At 37.8% G+C, this 23,656-nt stretch overlaps 1 protein-coding gene across 2 annotated transcripts; it reads right to left on the bottom strand.

The window, feature by feature from the left end:
- Positions 5,027–22,450, bottom strand: LOC109820448 (protein DJ-1 homolog C). Of its 2 annotated transcripts, XM_020386592.1 has the most exons (8): positions 22,188–22,450; positions 21,918–22,118; positions 16,663–16,812; positions 16,360–16,539; positions 13,153–13,227; positions 8,285–8,485; positions 7,405–7,542; positions 5,027–5,580 (listed from the first exon to the last, which is right to left on the bottom strand). In XM_020386592.1, exons 1-8 carry the CDS (start codon positions 22,341–22,343, stop codon positions 5,407–5,409), a joined length of 1,275 nt encoding a protein of 424 aa, XP_020242181.1. In that variant the 5' UTR covers positions 22,344–22,450; the 3' UTR covers positions 5,027–5,406. The 2 variants fall into 2 exon arrangements, with proteins under 2 accessions (XP_020242181.1, XP_020242182.1); XM_020386593.1 differs by lacking the exon at positions 22,188–22,450 and having other exon boundaries at positions 16,663–16,823; positions 21,918–22,007.

Below are 23,656 nucleotides of genomic sequence, written 5' to 3'. Positions count from 1 at the left end.
ATAGAGACGCAAACAACATGTTAAATCATTAGTATCATGGAAGGTTCATGCTTCATAAAGTTATATGTGAAGAGTGGTGTTATCTATAATTTATCCTTCTAAAAATGACAATACAGGTGAGCTAGGTGCCACTAAATTAGTTGAGGGGTGCTAGTTAAATGTCGTTAGTTGCTTTGTTGCTAGTAAAATGAGTGGTTAGATCAATTTGGTTAGCCCTAATCAAAATATACAGATCTAAGTAAATCTAGTTCTTTCATCTTCTATGCATCAATGTCAAGCCATGTAACATGTAAGCAGGATGAGGTGATACTCCAATATTCAATTTCTCATCTTTGTTAACTGAACCATTCCAACTTACATTAATAGAGAATTGCCATGAACAGGTTTTTCAAATTGTCAACTGAACTAATCTATATTAAATTTAATTAAACCAGCTAGTCTAGTTATTCTTATTCTTCCGCAAATGGAACTTAGTAGCAAAAAACTAGAAGGCCAATTTTTCACCTCAACAGTAACGGGAGCCAAACACTATACACTAAGCATTCCACTCGAAGTTATGCAGTCAAACTCACTTAAATACTCAATCTCATTACGCCAAAAGTGGCCCAACTCTTCATAGTTTGTATTTCTATGCCATATATTTTTCTGTAGAAATTCAAAACAAATTATGCCTTGGTTACAAAATGTGCGCTAAAATCCAACATAACAAGAACAAACTAAGTTAACCTTATTTAACATATCAGCCAATCAAAGAAACTGTCCACCTTGACAAATTTACTTCATCAAAGCACGATGCGACACTAGCACAAAAGCAATCTTAATTGTAAGAAAGGTTGAAAGATTTACTTCATCAATTCAAATTCACCATCCAGAGGTACAAAGTTGACTGTCTTTTCTGAGTTAAACCTTATCATATTTACACACTGATGAAAAGTGACATTATCAAGTTCAATGGTCTTGCCACTAGGGAAAGGGGAAAAATTGTTAGTTTACTCTAAACTGTCATGCTAAAGAATCAAAGAAGCTAGTAAATCCTGATAGAAAAGAACAAGACGTTAAGCACAATTCAATAATGTATTGGAATTTTATAAGAATTGGAATCGTGCTAGAATTGGAATACTTATGATCCATGCAAGAATTAGCAAGAAAGATGCCATTTGAACCTTGAGATAGAGAAGATATCCCATGCAATACATGATTGTTCTCCATGAGTATTTGTGGAACTAGACTTGCACCTCAAGTCACAAAAGGAATACTAATATTACTTTAATAAGCTTCTATATCTTGATATCATAAGCTTCAATATACTGATAGCATGACCATAGAGGTTGCATTTTGCATCAAAGTTTATTTCAAGCCACTACAATCATCACCCATGAGGCTTATAACTTTGGCATACTATTCCATTGGTTCATCCTTAACTACTACTAATGGAAATTAATAAGCTAGCAAACCATACAATCCAAGTCAGTTAGTCGCATATATTTTCTCAAAAATGACAATTACAATTTATGCAACAAGTTATAGCTATATATAGTTACCACCACAATGCATCAAGTGGATCAATTCTATTTGACTAAAACTTCATATATAAGGGGTGAAAAGCCACATTAACCAGTTTCTTGCCACAACAATTCTATTTGACTAAAACTTCATATATAAGGGGTGAAAAGCCACATTAACCAGTTTCTTGCCACAACAATCAGGATGTGCAATTTGCATATATAAGGGGTGAAAAGCCACATTAACCAGTTTCTTGCCACAACAATCAGGATGTGCAATTTGCTTTTCAAGAAACCTAACTTAGCAGAATGTAATGTTTCACTTACCATGATTAGCTAATAAATTGTTAGCCATTAATGAAAAGCATGTTACAAATTAGTAGGCTCTTAGCAGGAAACGTCTCTCCACATTTTTGGAACATTTTTGGACGCTAGCAATCGCATTGGCTATCACAAAGTACCTGCAACATTTTTGGAAAAAACTATGAGAAAGTTGAGGTCTCCATGACATGGAATTATCTAACCACTTGCGCAACAAGAGGAAAAAAAATCACTTGTCTAAACTTAAAAATAGTTCTATGTAATATGCATTGCATATTACTTATAAGCAAGTTAAAAATGATAAATATTAGTCCGATCCCTTACTACATAAACGAACTGCAAGAGGTTATCTTAACAATATTGATGCATGATATTATCAATTAGTCATCAGTCAACTTAAACTAATGGTAACTTTTGATAATATACTGAATCAAGAGTTCCTCTTTCTTAAAAACTTTGCACAATGAACTTACACAAAGGCAAGGGTTTGGTTGAACTTGGCAATGAGAGTTTGATAGAGAGGGGTGGTGCCCACAATGGCGACGGCGGTGGTCTTGATCTACTTGTTGAGACCCATACGCGACTATGCGCAAGACCAACCTCCCAATGTGACAAAAACCTGCACAAATCAACTCTTATTACATGCTTAGCTTGCAAATACGACATTCAAGTGACCTACAATTTCAGTCTTAAGGTATAGAAATGATTGATTGCTACAAAAGTCCAAATGGATAACAATAAAGAGTGAACATACCATTTATGCCGATCTCACTCGATGATCCTAAACAAAAAAAAAAAAAGTCAAATAGAAGTAAAGCTCTTACGCCAAATAAGGGAAATAGACTCACATACCTTCTAATGTAGAGAAGGACAAACGGCAGCAGTGATGGAGGAGTGGTGAACAAAGCCGTCCGAAAAACAGCTGTAGGAGGAGGAGAAGGCCAAAGTGGTGATTAGGTTTTTGAGGGAAAAGGGGGAGGGGTGGCGGGATCAGGTTAGGGTTTTCACCGAAGAGGAGGAGGGAACGACAAAGGTTCGAGCGGCGGCAACAACAATGTCCAATTGAGCGGAAGATGACGAATTAGGGTTTTTTTTGGGAGAGGAGGAGGCGGTGAGAGAGCTCCAATGACGACGACTAGAGGAGGAGGCGGCGATAGAGCTCCGACGACGACAGAGGAGGAGGGCGGCGCTGGTTTTGACGAGAGAGAGGGAGGGAGGAAGGGAAGCAGAGAGGGAGAGATATCGAACATTTTTGGGGGAAAATAAAATTTGGGGGTGAGGCGGGCTCCCTCCGATTTTTTGTGGGGAAAACTGCATCTCCTCAACGGGGGAGACCGTTGGTACTGATAAAACTAGCCCTAACGGTTCCTACCACCCGTTGGGGCTGCCCTTATTTGTACTAGTGTCATTATTGAGTGTTTTAGAGGGTTTTGGAGGTTTTTATCGATCTGGGTAGTATAAAGTTGGGATCTTTGGGGAGCTATTTTGCTATTCATTTCATTAAGTAATGAGTAGGTTTTATTTTTATCCCTTTTTTTTGTCTTTAATACTTTTATTTGGCACTTGCCTTTTTTATCGTATTATTTGGGGATACGCATTTCATCTTTTTAATGGGGATCAGGGGTTACAGTTGTACGAATTTTACCGAATAAAAGCAGTTTTGTGGTAGCTGTAGGTAAAAAAGCAAGTGAGCAGTGAAAGATAACGGGTTTGTAATTTTGTTTGCCATTTGTTATGGAGAAGTGTGACGCGAGTTTGCTTTGGTGCCTTTAGTTTTGGGCGTATTGTTTGAGTTTTTCTTGTATTTTCACATGTATTTACGCTGGTATTTGACATCTAGCTTAATTCTTACTACTTCCTTTTGTTGAATATACATAAATTTCATATTTGGTTTCAGTTCCTATTATCTACTTAAAAGTTGCTTTTAGCTCAATGAAGGGGTAATGTTGGATTCGGCTTCATAATTATTGTCCAGTAGGTGGTTAGTTTGGTTATTTTCATTTGTGCAAAACAGAATGAAATTTTATGTTGGTAAATATCGTTATTTTTTGGACTCTCCTTGCTGTAATTCGTGGCTCCGCCACTGGAGAGACTACCAAAGAGCTTTAGAGCTTCAAATGTCACTCTCGAAGATCTCAGCTACTAGATTCAGGAATGGGCCGGGGGCCCAGTAGTAGCCATTCTAAAACCGCGCTGAAGTTTAATGAGACAGCAAGTCATCACCCACCGAACTCCGACCAGGAAAAGCGCGGACACCGGAAAGCATTTAAGCTACTCCAGCGCTGCAGACTCCCGAGTAATTCGATGCCCATCGGTTTTAGTGGACCACTTCTCGAACGACGCGGGAAGCCCATGAATGTAATATATGGATCCGCGTGATGAATATTTGTTTTGGGGACAAATTTTCAAAACCATCGTATTTGAACATTTAATCCTAAAAAACGATTTGTTTTGAACTTATTTGTAAAAACCGGACCTGGTTTCAGTCTTGGCGTTGAAACCATATCGGTTTTTATGAAAAAGCTTCTGAAACTTCACGGGAGTTGAACTCCCGTGAAGTTTCGAAAATTTTTCTTAAAAACCGACCTGGTTTCAACATCATGGCTGAAACCAGGTCGGTTTTTGAAAATAAGTTCAAAACAAGTCTTTTTTAGATAAAATGTGGAAATAGGTTGGTTTTGAAAATTCGTCCTTTGTTTTGGGTGAAAATGGCTTAGAAGTTTGGTAAAAAATTTGATGTCTAGTATAATTTTCTACAATAGTACAATGCACGTATCCAAATGTCCCGTAAATTCTTTTCGGGAAAATACTGTCATAAGCTAGTAATTGCTAATGTAAATTTATGCCGATTTATCACATCGATTTGAATTGGAACAAACTCATACCGTTTAATCATGATGAAAAATGCTATCGGAAGCTAAATGGAGTAGCAAACTAGACTGCAGCTGATGGAAGCACAAAAGCTGCTCCCAACTCAGCAATTTCTCGTTTCAATTTACTACAAATCAAGCAAAAGAGAGATGAATTATATAGTTCAAAAGCACAAGGATGCCAATAAATTTTAGCTTTTGTTATATTAAGATCAAGGATGAAGATTTGTGATTTACAAGGACCAGCACAGCTATATATTTAACATTTATTGGTGCATAACAGAACCCTCTCGGGTGTTATATGAGTCTCTATTCAGTTTTTTACTGCAAGGATAAATACGTAAGTCGAACATTTGATATTGCCTCTCGCTATGCATACAACAATAACAATAAAGTCTTTATCCCAAATTCTGGGGCCGGCTACACGTGTACAAGCGCACAAAATAAGGCGCAAGAAATGGCTAAGTCTCCGGTTTGAATACATATATCAAATGAAATCATTAAAATATGGTATCAATGTAACTAGAGAACGAGCATTCAGACTCATCTTCCCCTTCTTTTCGGCACACCGATGACTAGAAGATCGGAAATATTTGGAACCTTTTTTATTACCAGGGATCAGACTTGTGGCTAGCAATGCCATCCCTTTCAATGTCCGAAAGCTGACAATCTCTGTTTCCAGTTATAAAGATAACTCCATATCTTGGCAATTTTTATTTATTTCCATACTTGAAAACAATGCCTTCCGCAACACTTCTCACTCTTCCATGGCCAAACAATTTATTCACGATGGCCAGAGAAAAATCAATCATATTTCCGAGTCCCATGCTAGTGATAACCTTGCCATCGATCACAACTCCAGCTTCATCAGATGCCAATACTTTATCCTGCTTTTCATAACATCCACTTCAGAAATACAAAGTATTTCTTGGATAAATTTCCAAAACCCTAGTGCAATTTGAGGTGTTTTGCACCAAACACCAAGTTTATTAATTAGAGAAAACCCTTTTGAACTTTAAATTTTGTAACAAAAACCCTGAATTATTGAAATTTGCCACAAATGACTTTAGGGTATAATGTTAGAATTAATATAAAACTATAATCCTCGACCCTCATCACAACTTCGGAGTTTTAGTCTGATAGTTAGATAGACTTAATTTAAGATGGTATCAAAGCAACCCAGCTTCGAATCTTGCTGGCCACGAATTTAATGCGGATTTTAAAAAATTGTTACCGCTGTGTGAGCCCAGATTTTTAGCCCATAAAACGGTTCTCAAACTGTGGGGGCATGTTAGAATTAATATAAAACTATAATCCTCAACCCTTACCACAACTTCAAAGTTTTGGTGTAATAATAAGATGGACTTAATTTAAGAGGATAAAAGTGTTAGATATAGGTGCCCTGCAGGCAATTATTGTATATTGTAACAAGACCTATATGTATATAACATCCTTGTTCAAAATGATAGTATGCTATTTTGGTCAACTCTTGATTTATTTGGTCATATAGTGACTAATTAGTTAAAGATTGGAATAATACTATATACCGTATTTATGAAAGACTGTATTAGTGATAATAATTTGGTATTCTCATTTATGAAATACACATACCATGTATAATGAGTCATGAGATGAGTCACTTAGTGGTATGGTTTGAGCACATGGTTTATTAGCACATGGTTTTGAAATGTAATGATTCATAAGATGATTCATTGCATGACTCACTTGATTAATCATTAATTTTTGATGATTCATTGCATGACTCATAGGATGAGTCATTCATATCATGAACACATTTCACTCTATAAATATGAGCTCTTTTTCTTATGGAAAGGTTAATGAAAAATTGGCTAAGTGTTTTTTTCCATAAGAGAATAAAAGAGAGCTCTCCTCTTACTAAACTTTAGCAATCTTTGAGCAAGAGGAAGTAGTAGGATTTTAAGAACCCCGGGGTGGATATCTTGCCTTGTGTCTTAAGAAGACTCCCATTTTATCAAGCTCACTTGAAGACTTGGAGATCCACTACAAGGAGATTTTCTACTACAAGGAGCAAGAGCTAGGGGTTATTCGATCTTCCATCGAATCACGCTACGAAAGTATGACTTTCTAACTCTTGTATGCTCACTTAATAATAAGGATCATGTTAGATTTAATTAGACGATCCATATGAATATTTCATGCTCTCTACATGCTTAGTATTTTTGTACATACATGTCTTCCGCTGTGTATTATGCATGTAGACATAGCACGATCTCCTTCAAAAAGGCCTACCCTCACTCAGAAAACTCTCTCTCCCAGTAAATTAAAAAGTACACAAGTCCAGATTTTTAGCCCATAAAAGGGCTCTCAACCTGTGGGGGCACGTTAGAATTGATATAAAACTATAATCCTTGATCCTTACCACAACTTCGAAGTTTTGGTGTAATAGTTAGATGAACTTAATTTAAGAGGGTAAAAGGCCTACCCTCACCCAGGAAACTCTTTTTCCCAGTAAACTGAAAAGTATACTAGTCCAAATTGTTCAAAGCATGTCACATGCGAAAAAAATAGACAAGTCAGTCATGGGACTTTACTGAAGCAAGCTAAGGGGGTTTTCTCTGATTGAGAAAGTTCAGGGAAGTATTGTGCAAAACACCCCCAAGTTCTGGGAGGTTAGTGAAACTTACTCTATTATTTTAATGTAGATTAAGAACAAATACATTTGGAATTACCGTGATCAAGCCTTGTTTTCTCAGTATAGCTGCGGAAGAGAAAATTCCACCATACATCCGTCCTGATGCTTTTTGTTCCCCAAGTAATCGTTTCAAAACCTTGGATTTCTGCAACCTCTCAGCTCCCTTTGTTCCTCCCTGTTAAAAATAATTGGTAATATGAATAAAATAGAACTATACAAAAAATATGCACTATCAGTCTTGTGTTCCAGTGATAGAAACTGAATCGTGTAGAATACCTACAATGTCAAGCAAGAATATCTGTTAGTTAATTTATCTCAATTTTACAACAGAAACAAAAGAGGGAATACCTACAATATGAAGCAATAATCTCTGTTAGTTAATTTAGCTCAATTTTACAACAGAAACAAAAGAGGATAAGATGAAAGAGTCAGTTCCTCTCAGCCTAACAATCCCTCGTATAAGCGGTCTTTATGATGAATTATTTAAGATCTTGAACAATCCGATATTGAATCTAATTCATTTGAATTAAATTTCATAAACTTATCGCTGATCTTATACATTGAAACATTACTATAGAAGTCAGTGGTCGATTTATTTCTATGTCTATAACCCATATTGATGAATCCCTGCTGAATATGGTATCATGTCTATCCTACTGCATGCTTTGATTGTGGACCATCTGAACGTGCATCATATCAAATCCAGATTGTAATATATATTTTGGACATTTCAGAGCTATATGCATTTGACACCAAGAAAATGAACAGCAGCTGAAGCCATATATACAGCATTTTTATATTAATTCCCGAGCAACCATAGATTCAGATTGATGTTAACTGATATAGTGACGATGAAAATGTTGGAAAGTTGTATGCTCCATATCATCAACAAAGAAAAATGTAGATATGAGGCTTACAGGAAGAACAACCAAATCGAAAGTTGAATCTGAAGCTTCTTCAATGAGCTTGTCTGCAATAACCTTTGTTTGTTGGGAAGCCACAATCTTTTTAGATTTTTCAACTGAAGCTATGACAACATCAACTTTAGCTCGCCTTAGTATATCAACCAATATTATCACTTCTGTCTCTTCACAGCCATTTGCAACAGGAACGAGGACCTGTTAGTAGATCTATGTCAGTAAATACTGTATAGACAGAAACCTTTAATCTTAAATATAGATAAATGAGATTCCAAGAGTGATTAAAATATTCTATCTCCATGAGATGTTCCTATAAAGCCTATGTACTCCAAAATAGCTAAGTTTGTCGAGTGAAAAGCTTATTCCCAGTGCGCTAACCTTTGGCATGTCAATTGGTGCGCTCACTACATAAGCTGCAGGCTTTGATTAAAAAGTATATATGATGACGGCTAAATTGCACTTAAATGCCTTAAAGTTTCAGTAACATTGCAATTAAGTGACCTCCATTTCAAAACCGAGGGAAAAAAATACCCCAAACTATTTAAGTATTGCAGATGAATGCCCCATGGTTAAGAAAATCAAGATGGCATTAGTTTTTTCACGTATCCAAAAATATCACATTACAAAGGGTTCTAAAAGTGAAATTTTAGAAACTTTAGAGTATTTAAGTGAGGCTATTTACAAACTGAAGGTATTTATATGCAACATTGGATAAACAAGAGGGCACTAACGTGCAATATTTTGAAACTTTGGTGCATTTATATGCAACACTTAAATACTTTGGCACATTTAAGTGCACAGTTTAAACTAGGGGGCTTTAAAGTGCAAGGTGGGTGAAACTATTGGGCATTTAAGTGAAATTTAGCCTATATTACAAGCTGAAGCTGAACTATATAACAATTCATAATGTCATGAAGCTTTGTGCAAAATCAAAGATTTCTTTTTAAACTTTAAGGTGTTTTATGTAGTTGAAATGAGATTTGCTTTTATTGTGGAGAAGAGAAATGTGGGAAGAGGATTACAGGAATAAGGACATAACATATACCTGATCTAAGTACAAATAAAGTCATCTTCCAAATGAGAATGCTCTGTTTATGTTTTCGCTCAAGAAAAATGTCATGTTGTACAGCCTAAAATACTTATAACAAATTAATATTTTTCATATAGTTGTAGAGAATTCTATGTTGTTTGCATGGTTTTAAAAATTCCCAACTGCATGACAACGAGTCTATTTGTTGATGTATCTTGGTGAGCATGTCAAGGGAAAAAAAATCTATCATAGGAAACATGACACATGCAACTTTATTGGATGAAGGGTAGCTTGATCAAGATTATTTGTTCATGTTTCTGTTTTATGTAAAAAAAAGTGACCAGTGTCATCTTGGGTGCTCCGAGGCGATCATCTCGGGCGTTGGGCGCTTTGGGGCACTAAAAGTGCACCCTGCATATAAGCAACACGCGCGCCTCAAGGCGCCTTGGTGTGTCCCGTTGTGCCTCCCGCCTCAGTGCGCTTCGGTGCGCCTTACTATTTTCCTTCTGTTGTTGGTGCATCTTCTTTTGCCTTTTCTTTTGTCATTGTTCATCTTATTTTCCTCCTTATCCCCTCTTTTGCTATCATTATTACTGGTACAGCTAGAACATTGATTGTGAAATCACAAACCACTGTGACATTGATAGTTATTAATAATATTGAATTTGAGGACGTGTTTTTGCTTTACACTAAAGCATTGTCAAATCAAGGCATAGACACGCTATTTAAACATTCAGCTTCTTAGAATGTTTGTAATTTTGAATGTATGATTTCATAGTAAACGTTCTTTTATATTTTTTCCACCATGATGAACTATTGAAAATACAAAAGGGTAGCATTAAATAGATAAGAACTTTCTTTTAACTAGTGACTAGTGTTAAGATTATGCATTAAGACCTCAGTTTCTAATTTGATAGGTAGTGAACTTATTTATTTTGACATCTTTTTTCTATATCAAAATTCACAAACATATTGCTTGTTTATTTGACATATGTATCAAAACAATTTTGTTTCCGCTATGCGCCTTGCTTCACTGAGGAGCACGCGTTGTCTTTGTACATGATACGTGTAAAGGGACTTTGCGCCCCGCCTTGTGCATTGATAACACTGAAAATAGACAACAATAGCTACAAATAAAAAGCAAAAGTTAATCCTATATCGTGACATATTCATAGCACGCGTACTATAATAGAAAAGCCTTCAAGCTATGCATCAAAATATACTTGTTGTGCCCAAGGTTTTAAATGTTGGATGTCGGGTTCATGTCGAACAGCTAAAATTCATGTCGGAAAGCGAAAATCAGGGATATGCCAAGGAACATACTAAATATCTGATTGCTATATCGGATGGATTTCTACTCAATTTTGGTCACCAAGATGGAATGCACTTGTCTTGTTATAGCTTACCCTACTTATGCCAACAAATAAATAAAATACACATTGTCAAACTAGAACTTTTGAAATGCCTTGCATAAAATTGACATAAAGTGTTAGACTTTGAATTGATTTCAAGCTACGATTCAAACTTATTGTTTACATCACGCTTTTATGAATTCTCAATTTCAATTTGTAGAGACGAAGACAAACGAGAGGAGATCGCGGCAAGAAAGAGAGCTATATATTTTTTCTTTGGCCTAATCTGTATTATATGCTATCGGGTTACTATGGGAATAAAAGGCTAAAAAAAGAATTAATTAGGTTTGGCTTTTGAGTACTAAATCCAAACCCCAATACTTAACAACTCAAAAAAAAAAACAGCCGATTTCTAATTTTTTAATGCTGAAAATTGGCTGATATGTCCGTAATATCCCCCAACATGTCCGACATGGACCTTGAAAACGATATCTGACTTGAAATGGTCATATCCGTGTCGCTCTAGTCTCTGATCCGACACGTTGGCCGACATTTAAAACCATGGTTGTGCCATAAAATGACTTTTAAAAGACAACCAATAGAAAGACATCGTACATCATACATGTCCAACATTTATTGCACCCACAAATTCACCGATAGAAAGAATCAAATGAGCACGTACAACAACCTCACTCCGACGATGTTATTTCCACTGTTTTTTCACCAAAACAATTATTGCACCTGAGAACAAGCCAAACAAGGCAAGTCCTACTTATCCCAGCACAAAATCATGACCCCAATTTTTTTTTGTGTCCACTCAAACAATGTTATATTGAACGCTGGGCGCTTCTAGGCGTCGGACTTGGCGCCCAGCGCTTAGTCGCCTAGGCGGGCGTCTAAGCGGTTTCTGGGTGTTTTTTTCTTTCTTCATTTAAGTGGTGATCGATGAGGTTTTGCTGAAGGTCGGAGGAGGTAGCGAAGGTGTTCATATTTGGAGGTTAATGGAGTTTGGAGGACGTGTAGGCTACGACATATAAAATCATAATCAAGGCCTACAGGGTGCAATCTACGTAAGCAGACAATACTCCCCTAAACGCTCGTAAAATCTAGGTGGGCTGCCTAAATACCGCCTAGGCGCTAGGCGCTAGTTAGGCGGCCTAGATACCGTCTAGGCCTAGGCGTACACCTAAACGGACTAGGCGGAGGTTTTTTAAAACAGTGCACTCAAATCACTCAATTAACTCCTAAAAACAACCTGAAACTTAGACTAAATAACATTGTAACCCACAGCAACAGACTTGCTACGGTTAACGTCAATTCTCTTAAAGTAGCCTCATCTTTTAGTGTCCAGACCACAAAAGTAGTCCTTCCCTAAAATCACTTCCTTCCAAAGAACTCGAGCAATAATCTAGGTCTGTTTAAAAAACTACACTAAGCCCACTAGCACCTACAAGTCTAATACAAGTAATCAATAAGCTGCTCAAAATAAACCGAAAAGGTTTAGCTGGCACGAGACTTAATACCAAGATCCAGTAAAATTTACCACCAAAAAGAATGCAGTTATGGCACTGCCCTAGAAAAGCTTTCTGTTTTAAGTTGGGTAAGAAAAAAAGAAAGAAAGCTAAACATTTTAATTATTGGAATAACAAAACATAACATTCTATTTCATTCTCTTTAACCTTCACCCTTCTCAACACATACCCAACGACAGTGATGCTTTGATCAGTAAAAAGCATCACATCATTACTTAGAAGTAAACTTGTGTTTCATCCGAGGCATTAGTGATTGGACCACCCTAATCTCCTTTGTCTGCTCCAATGTAAATTTGTTCATGTGGAGAGCAGAGAACAGAGGCAGGAGTAACTAGATCACTGAAATAGAGCAAACAACTGACTCCCAAATAAGAGGTTGTTCTAGTTATATTATTTCGAATATGAAAATGCAAAGAGGAGTTCCTTATTATGAATTTATTAATTCAAACACTCTAAAAAAAATTATCGTAAAAGCTTTGCACTCACCTTAGGAGAAGTGTTCTGTCTTTATTAATTCCCTACTCAATTAACAGTCAATTACTAATTGTGTCATCAAAATGATGATGGATGGATTATCAGAAGAATTTAGAGTTTCTCATGATTCAAACATCTAGCTTTAGTTATCCATTAACCAGGAGGATGTTTAGCAACTATTTTTCCTACGAATAGATCAATCTCAAGGAGTCTTCTCTATGCATGTAGTTTTCATGAATGATACATACTTGTGCATTCGTTATTATAACTTTCTTTAACTAAAACATTCAAAAATTTGAAGATTTATAGGTATCATCTAAAGTAGTGTCAAGTACATGTCAATTAGGCAAGTATAGAAATAATTTCTCTTGGGTATATATTGCATCATAAAAGGATTTAAAACAATGTGAATATATGTCTGTAGACTTCAGACTAACACCAATAGAGATACAATTTTCAATGTATGGAGATACTTACATGTGGGGTACGATCAAATGACCAATCAACCTGATTAAATTCTTCTATCCTATGATTGGCAGCAACTGTCATCAGCTATAAAGAGGAAGAAAGGAAAATCCATTAGAATGAAAATGTTTAAAGTATAGAAGAGAAACTTAATTTGTTCCCATGCATTACAATATGTGAATAAATGGGGAGGTCAATCTTTAGAAAGAGATAGTAAAACTAGAATAAACTTAACCAGATACAAGCACTTTGGCCATCAACTTTTTAATCCCCGATTCTGCTTTGGTGTTGCATATTAAGGCTATCTTTGAGATGTGTTCCTTGATGTGTATAACATGAGCTTCTATCCACTTAAGTTTACAAGAGCTTAATAAATAAACAAACAAATAAATAAATACATGCATGCATGCATGCATGCATACATATATATATACATACATATATATATATAGAGAGAGAGAGGGAGTTGAGTTGTGTTACTATCACGGGTGCGAACACTATAGACTTAAATTCAAATTTTGGTTTCACAAATTGAAAATCCACACCCTGGGTGTGATCTACCACAAATGAACTCCCTGTAAACAAAATTTCTGAGGATTTTAACTTTTTAACTATTAAACAATAAAATAATACAGATTCTCATTCATATTTCAAAAATTACAGTTACCCCCTTTATACACGGATACAATAACAAGAAGTTTATCGTGTAGTTAATGTAGGACTTAACACAATTACCTAATCACAATTATTCTCTTAGTTGCATTCCTATTATCTCTCAATCACTAAATCTCTAATTTATACTCCTAATATATTATTCTTAATATAATTATAACATGATAGATATCCATAATATATTCTTAAACACTCCTCAAGTAGAGCATGTATATCATACATGTCCGGCTTGTTACAAATAAGATGTACTCACTCCAATTTATGATACAACTTAAAAGACTAAAATCTTCTATGTGACCTTTCGCATTGTAGTTGTCTTTATCTTTTAGCCTTCTACTTGAATGTCTTCCACCACGAACAACTTCAACCAAAATCACCAAATACGATACATCGATCTTTTTCATAGATCGATCAGAGAATTATCAAACAAACGATCCTCACCAGGGACCTACCAAACAAACAATCATCACCAGAGATCTACTAAACAAATAATCTTTTTCACCAATCAACCAAACAAATGATCCTCTTCACAGATTAACCAAACAAAAGATCTTCATCACGGATCAACCAAATAAACGATCCTCTTTAGGGATCAACCAAACGTATTATCCTCTTCACGGATCACCCAAACAAACAATCATCTTCACAAATCAACCAAACAAACAATTCTCTTCGAGATTTAACAAACAAATAATCGTTCTTTAGGGATCTGCCAAACAAATGATCCCTCTTTAGGGATCCACCAAACAATGAAGCCGAGAAAATAACATTTATCAAATCAAACTCCAAACCAAATCCTGATTCAATTAAAATCTTTTTTCTTTGGTAGCTAATGATAGTCAAGATTTCTAGAATACAAACGATGGTGGTGGTGTCGACAAGTTAAGTAGGTGGTGAACGAAGGGAAAGTGAGGTGGCACAGATGGTGACGAGAACATATACATCAAGGATGACTATTGTTACTAATAATGGCAATCCTAAGCATCAGAAATGCCATCGAAAGCAAGACGGATAAGAATTTGTGGCACTATTCATCGTAAACAGTCATTGCGACACTGTTCACGATGAACAATTGTTGACGTACTATTCACAGTGAACAGCCACCGAGCCCTGTTCACAGTGATCAACCACAGGAAAGAAGGGAGATCGTAAGGTAGAGGAAGGAGTTTGATGGTGAGAGTTAGGGGCTAGGGTTTATGAGGATCTAGGGTTTTGTCGAGACTAGGGTTTGCATGGCTTTAATACTAAATAATAAAATATTATAGATTCTCATTTATATTTTAAAAACTACTACTCCCTTTATATAGTGATACGATAACAAGAAGTTTGTCGTGTAGTTAATGTGGGACTAAACACAATTATCTAACCATAATTATTCTCTTAATTACATTACTAATATCTCTCAATTACTAAATCTCTAATTTATACTCCTAATATATCATTCCTAATATAACTATAACATTATAGATCTCCATAATATATTCCTTAACATTAACCATGCATCTTACATTGTTAAAATCAACATTTGAGAATTTTCAGAATATCAACAAATTTTTTATCCCTTGATACATGATGCAAAATATGTCGAAATCCTATGAAACTTTGTTCATATGGAATTCATGTGTAGTAGATCACATTTAATGGTGTGGATCTTTATTTTGAAAACCAGAAATTCGAATTTGAGTCTATAGTATTCTCATCTTGGATTATGCCACTGATAGCTAGCACAACTTCACTGATATATATATATATATATATATAAATATATATATATATATATATATATATTATTATATATATGAGAAATCATGGATGCCCTTGCGTACATAGCACAAGTTTTGTGCTGCCGTAGTGCAGGCCTGCACATAATCCCCTCCACTCATTCAAATGATCGGCCCCGCACCATCATTCACATGAGCTTGCAGCGTGCTGCCCATAGCGGATTATGCAACCATTGAACGAATGGCAGGCAGATTATGCCACCTCACTACCAAGCCATAAATTTTGGTACTAAGCCGTACCAAGCAATACCCATTTCGCTCTCTACCTAATATATATATATAATATATGTATATACTATATAATATATATATATATCATATATATATCAGCTATTATACTACTATATATAATATATATACTATATATACTATATCGAATATATATGAGCAGAGCGTATAAGCTAGAATAAACTTAAGCTTGAATAGCCGAGCCTCTTGCTCACAATTTTTTTATGTTTTGATTTTGCTCTGAGATTCATGCTAGACATTAAAGCTATGTTTAAGATGTGTGCATTGATTTGTATCGCATGCTAGCACAAATCTCAAAGTAAAATTAATGGATAAAAAGGTTAATGGACAACAAGCTCTATGCACTTAAGTTTACAAGAGTCCCTCTCTCTCTCTCTCTCGTATATGTGTGTGTAGATATCCTTGGCACCAAGGACCATCTTTGGTCCTTGGTAGTGAGGTAACTCATACTCATCCATACATTTAGAGGGAGACCACTTTCAAATCTATTGAAGAAGAGAAGGGTACGTGTATGCACCATATTTTCTCCAATATCCTCTGCAACAAGATCACAAAACAGCTGCTCAACAAATGAAAGAGCAAACTCAAAGGTTGTTCCAGGACCTCGGCTTGTGGTGAGCTCTCCTGATACTTGAATGTTTGACTTAACCACTCGAAATGAAGGCAGCTTGTCTATAAAGGCTGGATGACAAGTAATCTGGCATCTCAAATATAGTTGATGAGCAATTCATTGAAAAAGAAATAGTATCAATGCAACTATCCAAAACGGCTTTATCAACATTATCAAAGGACTACGATTCCTGAAAGATTGAAAAGTAACCTGTTTTTTCTTTAGAAGACCCCAAGGCTTTAATGCAACAGCTGGAGCAGCACTAATGGCACCATAAAATCTTTTCTCTTCCGCATGCTTGGTAGTGATATTACGGAGAATCTCAGAGTCCCTCAACCTTGCGGAGCCTGGCATCCCTCCCTTAATATCAACTTAAAACATGTGTTTAAACTTATTTGGCATGTTAGATGAAAAAATAACAATAATTATACATATAAAAATCCCAAATCTGATATCAACTATATAGAATAAGCCAGAGTCCTATGCAGCAGTCAAATTCAACAATCAACACTGGTCATATCCTGGTTAAAAGAAGTTTAAACAAAAAAAAAAAATTGAAATTCAGTCAAATTCCACCCTGACGTTCAATTCAAACTTCGGTGCAGAATCAAACCACGCCTAACCTAAGGTAAGTGTTATCACTGCTGTATCAGCTGTTGTAGGCCAGTTAGTCAGATCTATTTGTCCTTTGGAGCTCCATTTTAAAGAGGAACATGTGGAATATTTCCTTATGGATGTGTCTAAGACTGTCCTTAATCCAAGGCAAAACGCGGTCTGTGAGTAGAATGACATGGCACATGCACCTTAGGGTTAATATACAGTTCATCATAATTCTAAGAAAATCATTAAGAATTATGGTAGATGTTCTAGGGTTCTTCTTTGAAGGGAAAGGCCGAATTAAAAATCTTTTGCTTGCTTCAATTGGTTATGGAATCACCGAAGGAATACCTACTCCAACCTATCTAATGTTGCCCCCTCAAATACGTTTTTTTCTTAAATTCCAGTGTATCTAAATTATGGTATGCTCATTATGAGGACTGACTCATATCACACTGATTCGCACGTAACACCTACTCAACTAGACACGAGTCACAGCTCATTGTTATCATTACTTACACAGAGTTAGGCCTAATAAGTCAAGCTTGCAAGTTGCAACCTCTGTGAACTGCAAATGGGGCTTTAAGTTGTAAGTCCAATTGCAATTTATCCCCAATAAAAGTCCAAGAGACCTAATACTCGAAAACAAATGTGAATAACGTGGGACAATTCACATGGGACAAGGGACCCACAGGGACCCACATGCAGCCGCGTGGAGAGATTGACCACGAAAGGAAAAGAAAAACAAATCTCGTGGAGATTTGTTGTTGTTGTTTTCCGCGTGACCTCTGGCCCATCCAAGTACAAATCAACAGCCTATAAATACCTTTATTCCTCTCCTAGGGTTTTAGACGCAAGGAGGCAGAGGTGCAAGGGGATTTTGTTTTTGCTGGCGGCTGCGGAAGATAGCAAGGGCTGGGGTTTTCTTTTGGCGGCTGCAGCAAGCACAGAGAACAAAAAGGAGCAGTGTTTTGGTGGCTATTCAAGGAGAAAAAGCAAGTCTTTTGTAGATGTTCTTTGTTTTAGCACCCATTTGAGAGAGTATTTGTGTGAGGGGTTTGAGAGATTGTGTGAGGGTTTAGATTGAGAGATTGTAAACCCTATTTGTATTCTCTTTCCCTCTATTAGTAGATCCCCCTCCTTGCCCCGTGAACGTAGGCAGTTTGCCGAACCACGTAAAATTGATTGTTTGAGTTTGTGTCATTGTAATAGTTTTTAGGATCCCTCGACGCGCAGTCCTAGAGCTGACGAGAAGAGGAGCAAATATCCCACTTTGATGGGATATTAGGCTTTCAGATTCTTATTCCCTTTGAGAAACAAGAATTCTTATCGATCTTTCTCTCTTATTATGTACCAGAAACTCTGCCGAAATTTCCGCTGCGCACAACAAGTGATATCAGAGCCCAGATTCCAGATCTAGGGTTTGGTTGGAGGAGTAGATCAATTTGGAGGTCCGTTTAGGACTTCGTTGGTGATAAATGTGGGATCTTTTGGTAAAGACTCTATCTTTCAGTTTTGGATCTATTCTTTGTTCGTTGGTGCGTAAGATGTCGGGGAAAGAATGTGCTTTAGGTGTCGAGGGTGGTGCTTCTGGCGCGAAGACCATTCAGAGTTTGAATATCCACTCTATGAAGATAGATGTGAAGAAATTTAATGGCACAAACAATTTTGGATTATGGATGAATCGAACGGCGTGTGGTGTGATTAGGTCTTGTTTGACTCAAGATCTAAAATATGATGTGATTAATGAGACTTCTGCGAAGAAGATTTAGGAGATTCTCGAAAGCAAGTATTTGACCAAGAGTGTGGAAAATCGCTTGCATTTGAAGAGAAGACTTTATCGTTTCCAGTTAAAGAAGGGAACCTCCATTAGAGATCACATGAACCACTACACAAAGCTTCTTGCGGATTTGACGAATGTGGATGTCATGATTGAAGATGAGGACAAAGCGTTGCTGTTGTTGAGTTCCTTGCCCGACGAGGAATATGAGGCCTTCGTCCTTACTCTGATTAATGAGAAGGCATCACTTTCGTATAGTGAGGTCACTGCTGCACTTGTGAATTATCAGCTTCGAAAGAAGGATAAGAAGGCTTCAGTTGAGCCGGTAGCAGAGGCGTTGGTCGCAAGAGGGAAGAATCCGAACCGAAAGAATTGGAAGTCACAGTCTAGAGTAGGGCATCCTACAATTGGAAAAGATCAGTGTGCTTGGTGATAAGCAGAAGGGAAAATGGAAGCAACCATCATCAGAAGCAAACATTGTATCGGATGGTAATAATTCCGACTCTTCTATTTATTCGCTTTCTATCAGTCCTATAGATAGCTATTCGGAGGAATCTGAATGGATGTTGGATAGTAGTGCGACCTATCATGTGTGTCCTAGAAGGGAATGGTTCTCCAGTTTTGAGAAGCTGGTGGATAATGGTGTGGTGTACATGACTGATAACCGTGCATGCCAGATCCTTGGGATAGGAAGAATTCGCATAAGAATGTTTGACGGGACTGTTAGGGAGTTAAATGATGTGAGATATGTTCCTTCTTTGAGAAAGAACTTGATCTCGATTGGAGCTTTGGTTGGAGAGGGTCTGAATGTTCGTGTTGATGACATGGTTCTCGAGATTACGAGAGACTCTCGTATTTTGATGAAGGGCGTCAGGAGAAATAACCCGTATTACTTGACTGGAGGTATAGTGGCAGGTGGAGAGCTGACGACTTATGTTGATTCGACTAGACTGCGGTATTTGGGGCTTGGCCATTCCAGTATTGATTCCTCGCATAGATTGAAAGAGGGTGCAAAGACCTGCAGTTTGAAGTCCAGTGAACATGTTGATGTGAGCAAGAAGACCGAGGTGAAGTGTGGCACCTCTATTCACCGTGCTAAGGGTCGTTCTGGAGGAGTTCACGTGGATGTTTGGGGGCCTTCCAAGGAAGCATCATTGGGAGGTAATAGGCATTTGGTTTCCTTTGTTGGTGGCTGTTCTAGGTGTGTTTGGGTTGCAACCAAATCCCCTTTGGAGAAAGTCCTAGTAGTATCCAACAAATTGAAGAAGTGTGTAATAGACAGAAAGGTGAAGGTACTCCATTCTGATGGGATTGTCAACTGCTGTGATTGGAGGTAAAACTCCATTGGAAGATAGGTCTGGTAGTGTCACTTTGGTTGAGGCTTCGATGAGGGAGCTAATTGACTCTCAGCAGGTGGAGAGTTTTGGACAGACCTTAGAGGTATCGCAGCGGGTGGAGACTGATGCTACTCCATATTGGGTGGGGATTTTCCCACATACTCCAGGTCATTCTGCATTGGTTGGGATTCCAGCTGAGGTGACACAGCGTGGAAGTCATTTGGATTCGGATGCAGATGATGAGTTGGGTTTTGACTCGAGTGCAGCTGATAGATGCAGTTTGGATATGACCATTGGTTCACCTCAGGTGGAGGTGTTTGAGGTCATTGGAGGTGCTATCAGCCGCATAATTAATGATATTGGAGAAGGGTTGCGAACTCTTCTATTGGATTGAGGTCATTTGCGGCCATTTGGGTGAACTACGTTAGGCTTGATTCCTTGGGCAAGAGGATACGTAGGCAGTCTTTATGAACTACGTTAGGCTTGATTCCTTGGGCAAGAGGATACGTAGGCAGTCTTTATGATGCAGCCGGGTTTGGATTTTGATGGGGGTGAGATCGATTTGGTGAGTGTAGGCAGTCTTTATGATGCAGCCGGGTTTGGATTTTGATGGGGGTGAGATCGATTTGGTGAGTTGATACAGATATTTGGAGAGTGTTTGCATTCTCATTTGGGTCTTAACTTGTTATGGATTAAGTCCGTTGTCGTGAATTGTTTCACTTCGTACTGGATACAACAAGTGAGGTATTTGTTTTGGTTGGTATCGGCTCAGTTTTAGGAAAACTTCACTGAGGTGGAGAATTGTGAATAACGTGGGACAATTCACATGGGACAAGGGACCCACAGGGACCCACATGCAGCCGCGTGGAGAGATTGACCACGAAAGGAAAAGAAAAAACAAATCTCGTGGAGATTTGTTGTTGTTGTTTTCCGCATGACCTCTGGCCCATCCAAGTACAAATCAACAGCCTATAAATACCTTTATTCCTCTCCTAGGGTTTTGGACGCAAGGAGGCAGAGGTGCAAGGGGATTTTGTTTTTGCTGGCAGCTGCGGAAGATAGCAAGGGCTGGGGTTTTCTTTTGGCGGCTGCAGCAAACACAGAGAACAAAAAGGAGCAGTGTTTTGGTGGCTATTCAAGGAGAAAAAGCAAGTCTTTTGTAGATGTTCTTTGTTTTAGCACCCCTTTGAGAGAGTATTTGTGTGAGGGGTTTGAGAGATTGTGTGAGGGTTTAGATTGAGAGATTGTAAACCCTATTTGTATTCTCTTTCACTCTATTAGTAGATCCCCCTCCTTGCCCCGTGGACGTAGGCTTGTTTGAGTTTGTGACCATTGTAATAGTTTTTAGGATCCCTCGACGCGCAGTCCTAGAGCTGACGAGAGGAAGAGCAAATATCCCACTTTGATGGGATATTAGGCTTTCAGATTCTTGTTCCCTTTGAGAAACAAGAATTCTTATCGATCTTTCTTTCTTATTGTGCATCAGAAACTCTGCCAAAATTTCCGCTGCGCACAACAACAAACACATACAACTACAGCTGTAGCTATAACTTGTAAAATCTTAGAATCAAACAACTGCAACTGCATTCAACGCTAGTTGCAGCAACTGACACTTGCATTACAATTATAGTTGCAGTGAACTAAACATCCCCTATGTGTCACGATAACATAATAACACTGATCCCAACTTCACAAGCATTCTCAATCATTACATATTCAGTGGAAGATTACATAGAACAGAGATTGATTACCGGAAGAGCCACGAGATCGAACACCTCATCTGCACAATCCGAAATGTGCGCGTCCGCCTCAATCCTTGTACCCGATGAGCCCTCCACCTCGAGCCCCTCCTCCACCGAGGCCAACCTGACATCGGCCCCAGCTCGCCGGAGGACGTCAGCGAGGATCACAGCCTCCATCTCCTCCGACCCAAATGCAATGGGAACAAGAACCTGCAAAAAAAATTCAAATAAGAAATAGAATTAGAGAGAGATAAAGTAAGGGAAGGAAATGAAGAGTACCTTCTTGAGAGGGGAGCTTGTAGGAGAGAGGGAAGGAGGGGAGGTGAGAGGTGTTGGTTTCTTGAAAGTGCGCATTGAGGAGGGGATGGGTTTTTGCTCTCGCGCTGAGAGAAGTGTGCAGGCGCAGTTTAGCGGGCTTAGCGCCAATACGGCCATTTTTTCGAAGTTTTGGGTAGCTGGAGAAGAAGATCGGGAAGCAGAGAGCTGAGGACTGTGGGAGATGTTTCCGCTGCGTTTAAAAACGGGATAACTTCAGAAACAAACAAAACGCCTTTCAAAGTATCTTTTACTAATGTATTCATTGATGTAGATATAGATATTAAAGTAAAATTAAAAAACTTAAAAACTTATCACGAAATGTCACGTCAGTTTTCACCTTCTCAAAATTAACACACAGACATCTCATCTAAACCATCCATTTTGTTTAATTGCTACAATATCTTAACTTTTAGGGAAAAATGTGTTGGTGCCTCAAAAGCAGAAACTTCATGTGCTGTAGCCCCTCCTAGTTTCTCTCATATGGTTCAGCCCCTTGAAGTGTGACATTTTGTGCTACAGCTCCTTTTTAGCAATTATTATATGTCAGCTAAGCTAAAATCACTAAAATATCCTTATCCCCTCTCCTCAATCCCTCAGACTCAGTACTCATATCCTCTCTCTCTCTCATCTCCTCTCTCTCTCTCTCTCTCTCTCTCTCTCTCTCTCTCTCTAAAACCAAGGGTTTTCTCAAGCTCGCCGCCCTGGTCCTTGACCTCCTCGCCGTCGCCGCCTCCGCCCAGACCCCTAACGGAGTTCGCCGTTGCCGCATTACTAGCCAAAGTCACAAGAGAAGAAGCATTACTGGTTAAAGTCCTATCTCTTTTGACTGAAACCAGAGTCCAATTGATTTGGCTGCAACGTTCTGCAGGAAAAACAAGAGACCAGAGAATGATAAAATGAACAACTGTAAGAGTTACCAACAACAAAATAGGCCTTCAGAGAGTAAGAATTACTCACCCATTTACTGGGAGATGATGCGGAGCTCCTACAGGATTGGACAAGCTCATTGCATCTATAAAACTCTCTGCTTGTTCCATATTAGAAGATTTCCTCCTCAGGGGGTTCAATAAATCTCCATTTTCCATGTTCTCTTAATACAATTTTGCTGCATTGTGCAGGGATTGCTCTCAAATTTTGCTTAAGTCTCATTCAGTTGTATCTGAGAGTAAATTGAAAGCAGTGTACAAGAAATACTCGAGCATTGAATTTGGAAATGTGACATTGAATCAACCAGCACTGAAGAAGATGTTATAGGAGTTGAAGGCTTCTTCAGCTTCGTTTTGAATGGTTAACTGTTTTTTTATGGAGGAAGGGAAACTCAACTATTGATGATAAGGGAGATTATTGCGTTTGTTTGTTTTTGTGCTCATACCCTTATCTAAGGAGTAAAAGAACCTCTGTAATTGAATCAAACAGTTGTATTTTTTGAT

The sequence above is a fragment of the Asparagus officinalis genome, chromosome 8 (assembly GCF_001876935.1).
Source record: "Asparagus officinalis chromosome 8, Aspof.V1, whole genome shotgun sequence".
In the NCBI taxonomy this organism is placed as follows: domain Eukaryota; kingdom Viridiplantae; phylum Streptophyta; class Magnoliopsida; order Asparagales; family Asparagaceae; genus Asparagus; species Asparagus officinalis.
This window is presented reverse-complemented; position numbering and strand designations above follow the sequence as displayed.

What these genes read in the sequence shown, in the direction of transcription:
- LOC109820448 (XM_020386592.1), bottom strand. Translation starts at nt 22,343, where the DNA reads ATGGCCGTATTGGCGCTAAGCCCGCTAAACTGCGCCTGCACACTTCTC. An exon ending in CAAGCTCCCCTCTCAAGAAG is followed by an intron (nt 22,119 to 22,187) that starts GTACTCTTCATT and finishes TTTTTTTTGCAG; the next exon opens with GTTCTTGTTCCCATTGCATT. An exon ending in GAAAACAAGGCTTGATCACG is followed by an intron (nt 5,581 to 7,404) that starts GTAATTCCAAAT and finishes TATGAAAAGCAG; the next exon opens with GATAAAGTATTGGCATCTGA.